The sequence below is a fragment of the Neophocaena asiaeorientalis genome, unplaced genomic scaffold (genome assembly GCF_003031525.2).
Source record: "Neophocaena asiaeorientalis asiaeorientalis breed wild unplaced genomic scaffold, Neophocaena_asiaeorientalis_V1.1 scaffold70, whole genome shotgun sequence".
Taxonomy (NCBI): Eukaryota; Metazoa; Chordata; class Mammalia; order Artiodactyla; family Phocoenidae; genus Neophocaena; species Neophocaena asiaeorientalis.
In genome coordinates, this window is record NW_020175410.1 from 13,681,599 (window position 1) to 13,693,986 (window position 12,388).

Below are 12,388 nucleotides of genomic sequence, written 5' to 3' on the forward strand. Positions count from 1 at the left end.
TCCTAATAAAAGAAATCTATAAGCTCTTGAGTACACAGCAAGTTTGGGAGACATTTTTTATCCAAAAAGAAGTTCCTCAGAATTGTTCGTGAAAATGCTAAAAGATAAGGTTATCAGGTTATCTGTTAATCAGTTTTGCCATGACATAAAAGTGTACCTTTGCAGACTGGTCCAGTATATGATGATTGTGTCCCACTAGAAGCAGCAGTTCATTTTATTAAACTGGAAAAAAAGGTGATTTGGCAAAAATTGTATTCTTTCCAGGTTGTGTTGACTGCCTGGGAAACACCTTTTTCATTATTCTTCTTGTGGTAGCCTTAACAGTTTTCTAATAAGGTATACAAAGAAAATTTGACCAGGTGATATTATGTGCAAGTTAATAACATCTCTTTCTCCACCAAACCACCCTTTTACTTGAACAATTATATACTAATTTTATAAACACAAAGCATGTTATTTGGATAATGATGCCAGGGTAACTGCAACAAAATTGATGAATGTCTGAGTAGGAAAATTGAATTTATACCTGGTGCTATCTTTTTCTGGTGGTTTTGGATTCCTTGGGTTGCCCTTAGTATGTTTAGGTGTTTTAAATACCCTAAGAGTGTCTTGAATTTATTTTATCCAGAGTATAGATTCGTATTCCTCCAGTCAAGATGTGTTAAAAGCCTATTGCCTAATTTTCTTTAATTTTACAGAGAACAATAGACTAGCCACTAAGAACAGTTATTAAAAATTGTCAGTTTTCAACTTAAAATCTATGAACGTTTGGTATCTCCTTAAACGTTTGGGGAAAATTTTTTTTTCCCCCAGTTATATTTGCCTTATTTTAAAATTTGTTTTTATGTGTTATTTAAAATTTAGTAAGAATACAGTGTCCTAAATTCTAAAAATCATTTTTGTACTTTTTTTTTGCCTTGCCACAGTGAAGGCCAGCAGACATACACAAGAAGATGTTTGTTCTTTATACCAGGATTTGACAATGGACATGAGAACAGTTGCCATCTTGCCCAGCTTTGGCATAATCATACCATGTTTTCCTAACCAGTCAGTCAGATAAGTTGGAGGGGTAAACGTGAGGGGTTTTACATTTCTCTAGACACTCCCAGATTGAGGCCTTTGTTTGCTTATTATGAGAAGGTGCTTGGTTAGTTTTCAAAGGAGGTTATAACCTTTGAAGGAGCTCTTCGTAGCCTGAGAAGTTATTTTATTTCTACTTAAAGAATCAGGTCTTTATAGTCTTACTTAGTTATTATGTGTTCATCCGTAAACATTTTCAACTCTAGAATTTGTGCTCAAGAAGTATAAGTGGTAATAATATCAAATACCACTTTAAATGGTGTTTAGCCCCAAAGAAGAGATAAATGTTGGAATTGCTGTAATATTTCAGATCACATCATTAATGAAATCACTGCATTTATACTGAGTGGTAACAATCATTGTTGCATATTTTTCCAATTACTTGAGAACCTTCTGTGTTTGGTTGCTGGAATGTTGCCATGGTCATGTTCTGTGCTGGGTATGGAGTGGTGCACTGTGGAATCAGTGGCAACCCAGGACACCCAGGCTTGGAATTAGGCTATCTGAGAAGTCTGCATTGTGTTGAAGCCACACTTGACATGGACCAGAAGGTTCTGAAGAAACTGGTGGATTCCATCTGTAATACTGTCAAGAGCTGTAAGTACTGACCACATATCCAGCACTGCCTGAACATATTCAATCAAATAGAAATGTTGGTAGACATACTAGTTGGATCTTAACAAGTGCTTTGTAACCCCAGAAGTAGAGTTGCTCTATTTTCTATCTAATATTTTGGCCATTTAAAAAAAATAGTTAGCAAGTGAATGATTATCCCTGCACTTACACTGAAAATATTTTAATCATCAGATGTCCTAAAATATACTGCATACGTGGGAAGACTAGCATGAGAATTTACATGACATCATAAACGCTAAAGGATTATCAGCCAACCAAGTACTGATTTTATTAATGGTCTGAAATTTAACCAGAGATTCCAAAGTATAAAGGTGTACTTAGGCAACTTCCCTGAGTTCTCTGGCACAAAAGCCATAGAGGCAGTTGATTGCTGTACTTCACAGTATTGATAGAGGTACATAAGATAGTTCAAATGTTGAAGAAATATGGTGCTTTTGCACATGGCAAGTGTTTATTAAAGCAAAGCTAATTTAACAGATTTTTTTAGGAATCCTTGCCCTGCCAGACCTTAAAAAGTAATCTTGTGAATCTTTGTTTCTCAAGCCTGGCCACAAGCAATCCTGACTGATAATTCTAAGAATTTGTTTTTATACTTTAAGGAAATTACTTTTATTTCAGCCGGCTTTACAGCCTCATTATTGGGTGCTTCCATTTTCCATTGTGTGACCTTGGCAGGATAGTCACCACCTTGTCTGAGAATCTCATTGTGGGCATAATTCAGTTTTTTCTTTTCTCAGTTGGATTTTAAATGATCTAAGCTCCTCAAGCACTTCTGGGCCTTGTTTTCCCATCGTGCTGTCATACTACCCTTTAAAATCCATCCGGCAGCTTTAGCCAATATTGAATATAGTAAGAAATGCCTGCTGTCATGTGCTATTTTCTTAACAGCCTGAGTTTTATAACATTCAAAAGGAAATTTTGCATGCTTTAAAAATCTGACTCCTCTCCCCATCCTAATGAAATTATTTTTAGCAGTGTCTGCTACCCATATGTGTGTTTAATACCGTTATTTGTTATTTGAAAGCAGTTTCTGAAATAGTCTGTAGATATGAGTATGTAATACTTGATGAGACCCATATCCCTTGTAGTCTTCTACAAAGAAGATAACTTATAGCTGTTTGAAAAAAGGAATAAGTTGCATTCCTTTCTTTTTCCAAAGTTTTTGACACTTAACTGATTCTTAAGTTATTGTTGAAAGTTCAGGCCCTAAATACTGAAACATAGCTATTGACCAGTATAGCCAGATTACTAGATTTCTAACAGCTGATGTTTATTGAGCTCTTCATTGGCAAGACAGTGCAAAATGGTTTATGTTCATCATCTTTATTCTCAAAACAAACCCAGTGAGGTAGGGGATGTTATCCATGTTTTCAGGTGAGGAAACCTCGTCTTAAGATTGTTTGTGTAAAGCTAACAGTGGACTTTTCTTGTTGAGGCCAAGCTAGTCTGATGCAGAGTCTGCACTCAGTGTTTATTTTTCAAATTAATCCTATTGATCAGCATTATAGTCCCTCATGGTCTTTCTGTACAGTGTTTTCCCATAGTAAGGGGACTATTAAAATTTGTCCAAATCACTTTAGTTCTTGAGTCCTTCTAGTTGAGACCAGGATAGACACTGGTCCTCTCATGACTAGAATTTGGTTATTAATGGGTAGGAGAGGGAAGGACTAAAAAGCTAGTGCTGCCTTGACCTTCTCAAGAAGGGACTGTCTGTATTTCTCTTGGTGTACAAAGTTCTAATAATTGCTCTATGCGGCAGAAAGTTGACGTGATTTTTCCTGGGCTTTGCTTTAGAGCTTCTTGTTAGTCCCTCATGTGCCACATGGCCTCTTTCAGTCCAAGCCACTACCATTGCATACTCTCCTCTCAGATCCTCAGCCGGTTTATCCTCAGTCCAGTAGCTACATTTGACTATTCAAATGTAAATTAAAATTAGGTAGAACTTAAAATCCAGTTTTGGTCACACAAACCATTTTTCAGGGCTTAGCAGCCACATGTGGGTTGTGACTACCAAATTGGACAGCACAGACAGAGAATATTTCCATCATCTCGGAAAGTTCTGTTAGACAATGCTGCTCTGGAGTCATGCAAATAAATCTATTTCCTGTTCCAAATAATAGCCCTAATCTGGTGGGAGAGGCAGATAATTACCTCAGGGTATAGTACATGGCTTCATGGTGTGTGTAACCTATGTGTTCTCATAGGGCCCCATGCTTAGTTTAATGCTCTGCTAACACTGACTTTAATTTTTTAAATAAGGGGCCTGCATTTTCATTTTGCATTGGCCCCACAAATTCTGTAGTTGACACTGGCCACATACCTCTTATTTGTAGTATGGTAGGAATATTTCCACCATCAGAATCACCTAAAGGTTTATACTGAAGATGTAGATCCTGGAGTACCACCCTTAGTATAGTAAAAAATAATCTCTGGAAGTGGGGCCAGGCGTCCAGATTGTTAGCTCTGTGTGTTCTTAGACACTGAAGTTTGAGGGTCCTGATCAGAATTGTCTTTTCCACTTGAAACTTCAGTTCTGCCAGCCAAATGTCAGTCCCAGTTTGACTGATGGTGAGTTGGGAATTGACCCAGTCTTTTTCACACAGATTGTCATTTTTATACTTAGGTACATTAACGAACTTTTTTAAAGATAAGCGAAGAACTTTAAAATTATTCCTAGTAATTTCGTGTGGTTTGATTCAACTGATCATTTTGGCTTCTCAGTGTTACTCTGGAGCTTGACTCTCATCCAGCGTATTCCTTAACTTCTCCAGTTTACAAGTGATTGCTTATCATTTATTTAGCAAACATGTATCGAGAGCCTTCCACTGTACTAGGCACTACTGGTTACTGAATAGATATTAACATAAGAATAAGAGATTTTGCTAAAATCCCAAGTATTTTGTGAACTGCATTTCTCTGATCCATTCTTATCAAGTAGAGGAAATAGTTAAATGTAGTATGATTTGACCTTGTGAATTCATGAGCCTGTCTTTTCTGAGCACTCATGAGTTTTTAATACAACTGATCATCTCCTTTAGGACTCAGCCCAGGACCACCTAAGGGCCCATTAGTCCAGTATTTGGCTTTTTCTGTATTTGTGAGACCTAACATGGGCCACGATGTGTGCATACGTAGGTTAGTGTACGTACATATTTCCTAGCTATGTCTACTAAACAGGCTTAGAAATATTAGCACCCCAATAGTGATTAGCATACCCAGTGACTAGACCTTGGTTTCTAAATACCAAACTAATAAAAGAACCAGATTTCCTTGAAAAAATAGCTGAACAGAGCATAAAGGAAAAACCTACACTACTCCTGCTTTAACACTACTACCATACTCACAGTTCTCCAACTGTGTGGGGGTTTCTCCCAGCAAACAATTCTCTGTGACATCAGCTGGGTGTCCCTACAATTTAACTCAATTCTGACACTACCTGGAGAGTGTCAGGTTCTACCGGTTAAGAGTTCAGTCCTACAAGACTGCTTCTCACCAGATGCCAATCACAAGTCCAGGTTGTTACCTGTGCTTCTGACCAACTGGCTATCAATCAGATGTTCCCACGACCCCCTCCTTGTGTTCAGTTAGTTTGCTGGAGCAGCTTACGGAACTCAGGAAAGCAGTTTACTCTCTAGATTACCAGTTTATTGTAAAAGGATATAATTGGGAATAGCCAGATGGAAGAGATGCATAGGGCAAGGTATGTGGTAAGGGGTGTAGTTTCCAGGCTCTCTCCAGGCACCTTTGTGTGGTCACCAACCCAGAAGCTCCCCGAACCCCATTCTTTGGGGATTTTGATGGAAGCTTTATCACATAGGCATGATAGATCATTAACTCAATTTCCAGCCCCCCTCTGGAGAAGGGGTGGGGGCAGGACTAAAAGTTCCAAGCTTTTGAACATAGCTTGGTTTTTCTGGTGACCAGCTCCCGTCCAGGAACAACCAACAGTCACCTCATTAGAACAAAAGACGTTGCTATCAACAAGGAAATGGCTAAGGGATTTAGGAGCTCTGTGCCGGGAACCAAGGGCAGAGACCTATTTTTTTTTTTTCCTGTTATCTCACGCAGGGATAATACAAGATGAGCCTGGCAAGTAGTGCCAGAAAGCAAGGCAGTGTTGCAAAAGCAAAAGGATGACGGTATGTGAAAGAGGAGTCAACTTGAAAAATCCCAATGGCCAAAGCTGAAACAATTTGGGCAGCAAAATTAGTAGCACAGTATTGGTCTAAAATAAATATATGTGACTGCATACTGAAAGAATTGAATAAATAAATGGAAAAGAGACAAATCTTCCTTAGAATAAATTAATAGTATAAATACTTTCCTAAGAAGTGGAACTTAATTCCCTTTACCTTGAGAGACTGGCTTCTAAAGAATAAGTGATGGAAAGGGAAAGTAGTATCAATAGATTCAGTGGAGAAACCTGTAGACTCACTTAACCGAGTGATCGAGGTTATCAGCAGTGATTGGTCATGTTATTGATAATACCGTGTATCTCCTGATACATGACAAGAACAGCACTTGTAGTATTCTTTACCAAAACACAGTCTAATGAGGAAAACGTTAGGCAAACCTAAATTGAACTTACGCAAAATAAAAAATGTCAAGGTCATAAAAAGGATTAAGACTGAAAACTCACAGGTTGGTGGAGACATGACAACCAAATGGATCCTGGATAGGATCCTAGAACAAAAAAAAGGACATTAGTGGAAAAACTGGTAAAATCTGTAATTTAGTTAATAATAATGTGCCAACGTTAGTGTTTTAGTTTTTTTTGTTTTGTTTTGTTTTTAACTTATTTTTGGCTGTGTTGGGTCTTCGTTGCTCCGCACAGGCTTTCTCTAGGTGCGGTGAGCGGGGGCTACTCTTCGTTGCAGTGTGCACGGGCTTCTCATTGCGGTGCTTCTCTTGTTGCAGAGCACTGGCTCTAGGCGCACGGGCTTCAGTAGTTGTGGCACGAGGGCTCAGTAGTTGGGGCTCACGGGCTCTAGAGTGCAGGCTCAGTAGTTGTGGTGCATGGGCTTAGTTGCTCCGCGGCATGTGGGATCTTCCCAGACCAGGGCTCGAACCCATGTCCCCTGCATTGGCAGACGGATTCTTAACCACTGCGCCACCAGGGAAGCCCAGTGTTTTAGTTTTGACAAATGCACCATGGTTGTGGTGTTAACATAAGATGTTAACAGGGAAAAACAGCGGAGAACCCTACTATTGCATCTCTTACGTAAATTAAAATTATTCCAAGCTAAAAAGTTTAATAAATAACACGGGCCAATCTCTAACATATCAACACCATTCTCATTACCCACAAATTCTCAAGTATCATTTACAGTGGTTCCTTGACCACATGTGTAAGGTCTTTAGATATAATGAAATGTGAGCTGTATGGATAAAACTCAGAAAAATTTACTGGCTTCTGCAGATTATGTCTAAAATCCTTGATTGTTTTGTTTGATGACTTGTCAAGTATTTAACCCAGAGCAGCTGCTGACTCTGAAACCTCGCTTTCTTCGGGGATCCATTTTCACAATGCTGTTGCACTCAGATGTTGATTCTCCATCAGAGTTGAGCAAGGCTAGTTTCAGGAAAGCATTAATATACTATGCACTCCATGCAATGTGTCCACACCTGAGGTCTTTTTTCTTCATATTCCATAAAAGAAAAAAAAACACTTTCCAAGTTTTTGTCCTCAGAGCACCCCCTTCTATGACCAAGTCTTGAAAAGTCACATTGCTTTATTTCCACCATACTCTTGGTTAAAATAGTCAAAAATTCTCCTAGTTTCAAGTGAAGGAGACACAAACCCCATCTTTCTAAAGGAGGGGTATCAAAAGTCTATTGTAAGAAGAGCATATGAGATGGGATAGATTGTTAAAATCGTCTTTGGGAAAATACAACCTGTCACATCTGGATTCGCCATTCGTAAGGTAGTTTCAAGAATCTACTGCCAAAGTGATCTTCCTTAAATGCAAATCTGATCCTGTTAACTTGCCAGCCAAAATTTTTCAGTAAGCCCCTCGTAAAGTCAAACAATTCTGCCACCTGGCCACACCAAACTTTGTGGCTCTCCGAACATGCCTCCCTGCCTTCAAGCTGCCTCCTCTAGCAAATGCGTACTCCTTTGATGGCTTTAGCTCAAGTGACACCTCTTCCTGGAGCCCCTTCTTAATCTCTTATCGCCTCCCCCCTGTTGATGATGCCTTTCTTTGGGTCACTACCAAACACCATCAAGCCTAGTGTTTGTGATACTTCATTGCACTTTTATCTCTTGACCAAAGTGTAATAACTTTGAGGGCAGCAACCATGGTGTATTCATTGCCTGGTTCATGGCAGGCCCTTAATAAATGCTTATTCGATGGATAAAAATTACCTTTATGTCAAATTTGGAGCTATGTGTGAAGCCTGAGAATCTAATTCAGTTCATAAAATAATATTACTAGGTACCTTTGTAATCGCTTATTCTATAGATTTATCAAACATTACCCGAAGAGTCAAGTAATTCTCTGACTATATTAGAAACCCTAATGTAAACTGCATATTTGCTAGGGGTTCTCATTGGTTCAGATGGGTAACTTGAAATCATCTCAAAGAAAAAAATCTAAAAATATGTCTTTGCCCCCACGTCCCCCGCCCCGCCAAAAAAAAAGGGAGGGAGGAAAAGGAAGAGAAAAAAATAGTAATAATAACCAGCTTTCCCTCCTAACTCTTTTAGTTCTCTCAAATAATCTTTAATTCATAGCATCAGACTTCTAGAACCTGAAGGAATCTCAGAGATCATCTAGGATAATACCCAAATTTTATAGTTGAGGACTTGAGGCATAAACAAGCTGAATTGTCCTAAGTCTGCTATATAGGATAAGAAATGGAAGTGGAACCCAGATACTTAAGTCTAGCCAAGCCACGAAGCCTAATCCCTTAGTTTTCAGTCCTGACAGTGCATTAGAATCACTGTGTGCTGCTTAAGCAGCATCTCAGGCTCCCTACCTGCTTTCTGACTTCATTTCCACCTCCCTAGCCAAAGCCCTATCACTCCAAGCCTGGCTTCTATGTTTCCAGTTTTCCCCTTCAATACAACTTCACCAGATGTGTTTCTTAAACCACTCCTCAGCCCTTAGAGCATAGAAGAATCCGCTGAGCTCTTGTTTCAAAGCTAACCCCTAGGCCCACTGTTAGCAATTCTGATTTAGGAGGTCTGGGGCAAGGCCTGATAATCTGCATATTTAACAAGTATTTAACAAGCCCTGAGGGGGGATGATTTTGACGCAGAGGGTCCAAAGGTGACACCATGAGAAACCCTGCTCCAGTAAAATAAATGTTAATCCTCTGACTAGGTATTCAAGGCCCTCTACCATCAGCCTGTCCTCTTCAATCTTGCTTTTCACTTCTTCCCTACTTGCTGTGCTCCCAATAAAACATGTTCTACCTCAACCCCAATTCTTCCTCTTTCCTTTACTCATGTTATTCCTCTTCCTGGAAGTCCCCACTTCTTTACCACCTTCAATACATTCCTTCCTGTATAAATACTATACATTCTTCAAGGCCCATTTCGAAGTCTACTCCCATGAAAAAAGCACAACTCTTCTTTCCCATACTGATTCCTCTTTATATGTCTATAGTGGTGAGTGTTATACCACATAATTTATTATTTATATACTGTCTTATTAGAGTTCTAAGTAAAGCCTGTCTTGATTGTGTGAGCTCTTAAGTAGCAAGTCCATGTCATACTTTTTTTTTTTTTTTTTGGCTGTGTTGGGTCTTCAGTGCTGCGCAGGCTTTCTCTAGCTGTGGTGAGCAGGGGCTACTCCGTTGCGGTGCGCGGGCTTCTCATCGCAGTGGCTTCTCTTGTTGCGGAGCACGAGCTCTAGGTGCGCGGGCTTCAGTAGTTGTGGCGCACGGCTTAGTTGCTCCGCAGCATGTGGGATCTTTCCAGAGCAGGGATCGAACCCATGTCCCCTGCATTGGCAGGCGGATTCTTAACCACTGCACCACCAAGGAAGTCCCTGTCACACTTTTTAAAATCACTAGAGCATCTAGAATCATAGGAACAAAATAGCTGCTTAGTAAAATATATTTAATTGGGTTGGAGAACTCAATGGTTAAATCTAAGTTGTATTTATTTGTATTTTCATTTTACAGTAAAAAAAAGTGAAGTAGAGTGTCTCATAAGAATTTTTCACAGCGTGGTGGAAAGAGCTGTTGTAAGACTTGATAACACTGGACTAGATCATAACACATTTCGAGCCATCCTGCACAGCATATTTGGAATGACTGATGATATGCTAATGAATAGGGGTAAGAAGTCATGGAGACTGAAATGGGCCAAGCTGAGATGACAAATATGTATATATTTATTTATATATATATGTTAATACCAGAATTAGAAAGATGATTCTGGTAGTGCTACCAATTTAAAACAGTAAATTTGATTTGATTGTGAGGATGGTTTTTAATATAAACTCACTCAGAATTTCATATTTCATAGCTATACCACTTTGAGAAAGAACCAGTAATGACCTAAATAAGCTAGCAGTATTGATTTTTTTTAAAAAGATAAGCTTGTGCTTTCAATTGTCTTTGGAGTCATATGCTGTGTAGACATGTAAATTATTTACTTCTTCACAAAAAAAAATGAGAATTACTCATTATATTGAAAAAAAGCAATGAAACAATTTTATTTTCAGAATAGGAAATTTAATGTGATCCAGTCAGTTTCACTCACAGATTTTTAGTGTTCAACTTGATATGTCTTGATGTATGTATACACCATTGAAACCATAACCATAATGAAAATAATTAATATATCCATCACCCCCAAAAGAGTCAATAATATTTTATAGGATAATTCTAAGATTTCACTGGTAATTTAAAAAATAATGTGTTATTTTGGTAATTTTAGGTATTATACAACTTCTTTACAACAGGATTTTGCCACTCTTTAGAATAAAAATTATCACATTGATTATCTCTACTGTTGGTCTTTTTTTGCTGATAGTAACTGTACAAAACATCACAAGTGAAGCTCATAATTGACCATGGAGGAGAATGGCTTCTTTCTATAAAAATCTGTTGAAAATACATTTCCAGTAATATTGACTCTTTCAAGAAAGATTGTGTCAAAAACTTTTTTCCCCCTCATTTTGGGAGGAAAGATTTTTTTAATCTCTTCATAATACTCTTGCATTATAAAATAGCTATAAATTACTATACACTTACACGTTCTTTTTCTTTCAGTATTTTTTGCATTTGACAAAGACATAACTACATAAATGTAAAAGAGTGTGTTAAAGGATTATCAGTGTTTCTTTGAGGGACTTTTGAAGAAAAGCTGAAGTGTAAGATTTCTATGTTATTATTAACTTAGTAATATATATTGTCAATTTTGTATTAGTTAATCCTTATATTTATTTATTTTTGGCTGCGTTGGGTCTTCGTTGCTGCTCGTGGGCTTTCTCTAGTTGTGCTGAGCAGGGGCCACTCTTCACTGTTGTACGCAGGCTTCTCATTGTGGTGGTCTCTCTTTGTTGCGGGGCACGGGCTCTAGGCACGTGGGCTTCAGTTGTGACACACAGGCTCAGTAGTTGTGGCTGGTGGGCTCTAGAGCACAGGCTCAGTAATTGTGGCGTGTCCCCTGCATTGGCAGGTGGACCCTCAACCACTGCGCCACCAGCGAAGTTCCTAAATATTTTTTTTTAATATAAATTCATTGTTCTCTATATCTCCTTTGCAAAAATAGTTCATGAGAGTTAAAAAAACAAAAACAAAACACAGATGAAATGGGTGGCCTATTTTATAGGAGAGTCCCTAGATCCGGAGTCTCCAAACACTTCCTTCACTAGTTCTGTAATACCCCAGTGTCACCAGGATGGCTCTTCGGCTTAAGGCCCAGGCGAAGGACAGCAACTGAAGTTCAGGACATGTGCCAACTCTGATCAGCTGGCAAGGCTGAGGTTTCTGGGGCTGCCTCTGGGCTCAGCAGAAAATGGCCTTGAATATGGGGCAGCATATAGTTCACAGTGAGGCTATTCCTTGTCTTTCCATCAGAGAAAATGTGAGGGATTGACACAAAACACGATAAAACACACAACCCTCAGACACCAATACTCTAGTGTTAGACTAAAAAGAGAGGAAAGAAGGCTGAGACAGAGAAAGAAGAAAGAAGGCTGAGACAGTGGAAGCCCAGAGGAAGGAGAGTTATAAAGGGAGTTTCCTACAGAAAAGGACCAGGGATTCCAAAGACAAAGATCTCCCAGTTCACAATTTTGTAGGAACAGCTCTGGCCTCACCTCACCCTTTCCATTGATGTGACTCTATTATCTGTGTTTTACACCTCCTGTGCCAGGATTTGGGGTGTGAAACCCTGGAAAGAGAATAGGAACAATTTTAAGTAGCAGTTTTCAAGGGAGCAAATTGCTTAAAGTGTCAAATTACTTAAGAAAAGAATGCAGAGTTCTGAGTATATAAGGAAATTTTTATCCCTTCTTGTTCTTCCACTTGAATTTGGATTTGGGATGTTCAAAAGATCTCTAAATTAAACACACGTTTCAAAAATGATAGTAACATTTTAAAAACTCACCAACTTTATTTGACATTTATGACTTTTTTGTTTCTCTGTTTTGTGGGGGGGGGGGTTCCTTTTTTTCTTTTCTTTTTTTTTTTTTTTTTTTTTTTTTAAAAA

The 12,388-nt window shown here is 38.7% G+C and overlaps 1 protein-coding gene across 1 annotated transcript in view; it reads left to right on the plus strand.

Annotated features, from left to right (window-relative positions):
* The first annotated feature begins 1,619 nt into the window (after positions 1-1,619).
* LOC112414578 (EF-hand calcium-binding domain-containing protein 1-like) overlaps positions 1,620-12,388 on the plus strand; it is a 14,509-nt gene continuing 3,740 nt past the window's right edge. Inside the window, 4 exon segments of the mRNA XM_024767126.1 lie at positions 1,620-1,677; positions 9,850-10,005; positions 10,945-10,965; positions 10,968-11,045. Of these exon segments, the coding sequence (XP_024622894.1) occupies positions 1,620-1,677; positions 9,850-10,005; positions 10,945-10,965; positions 10,968-11,045 (313 nt within the window).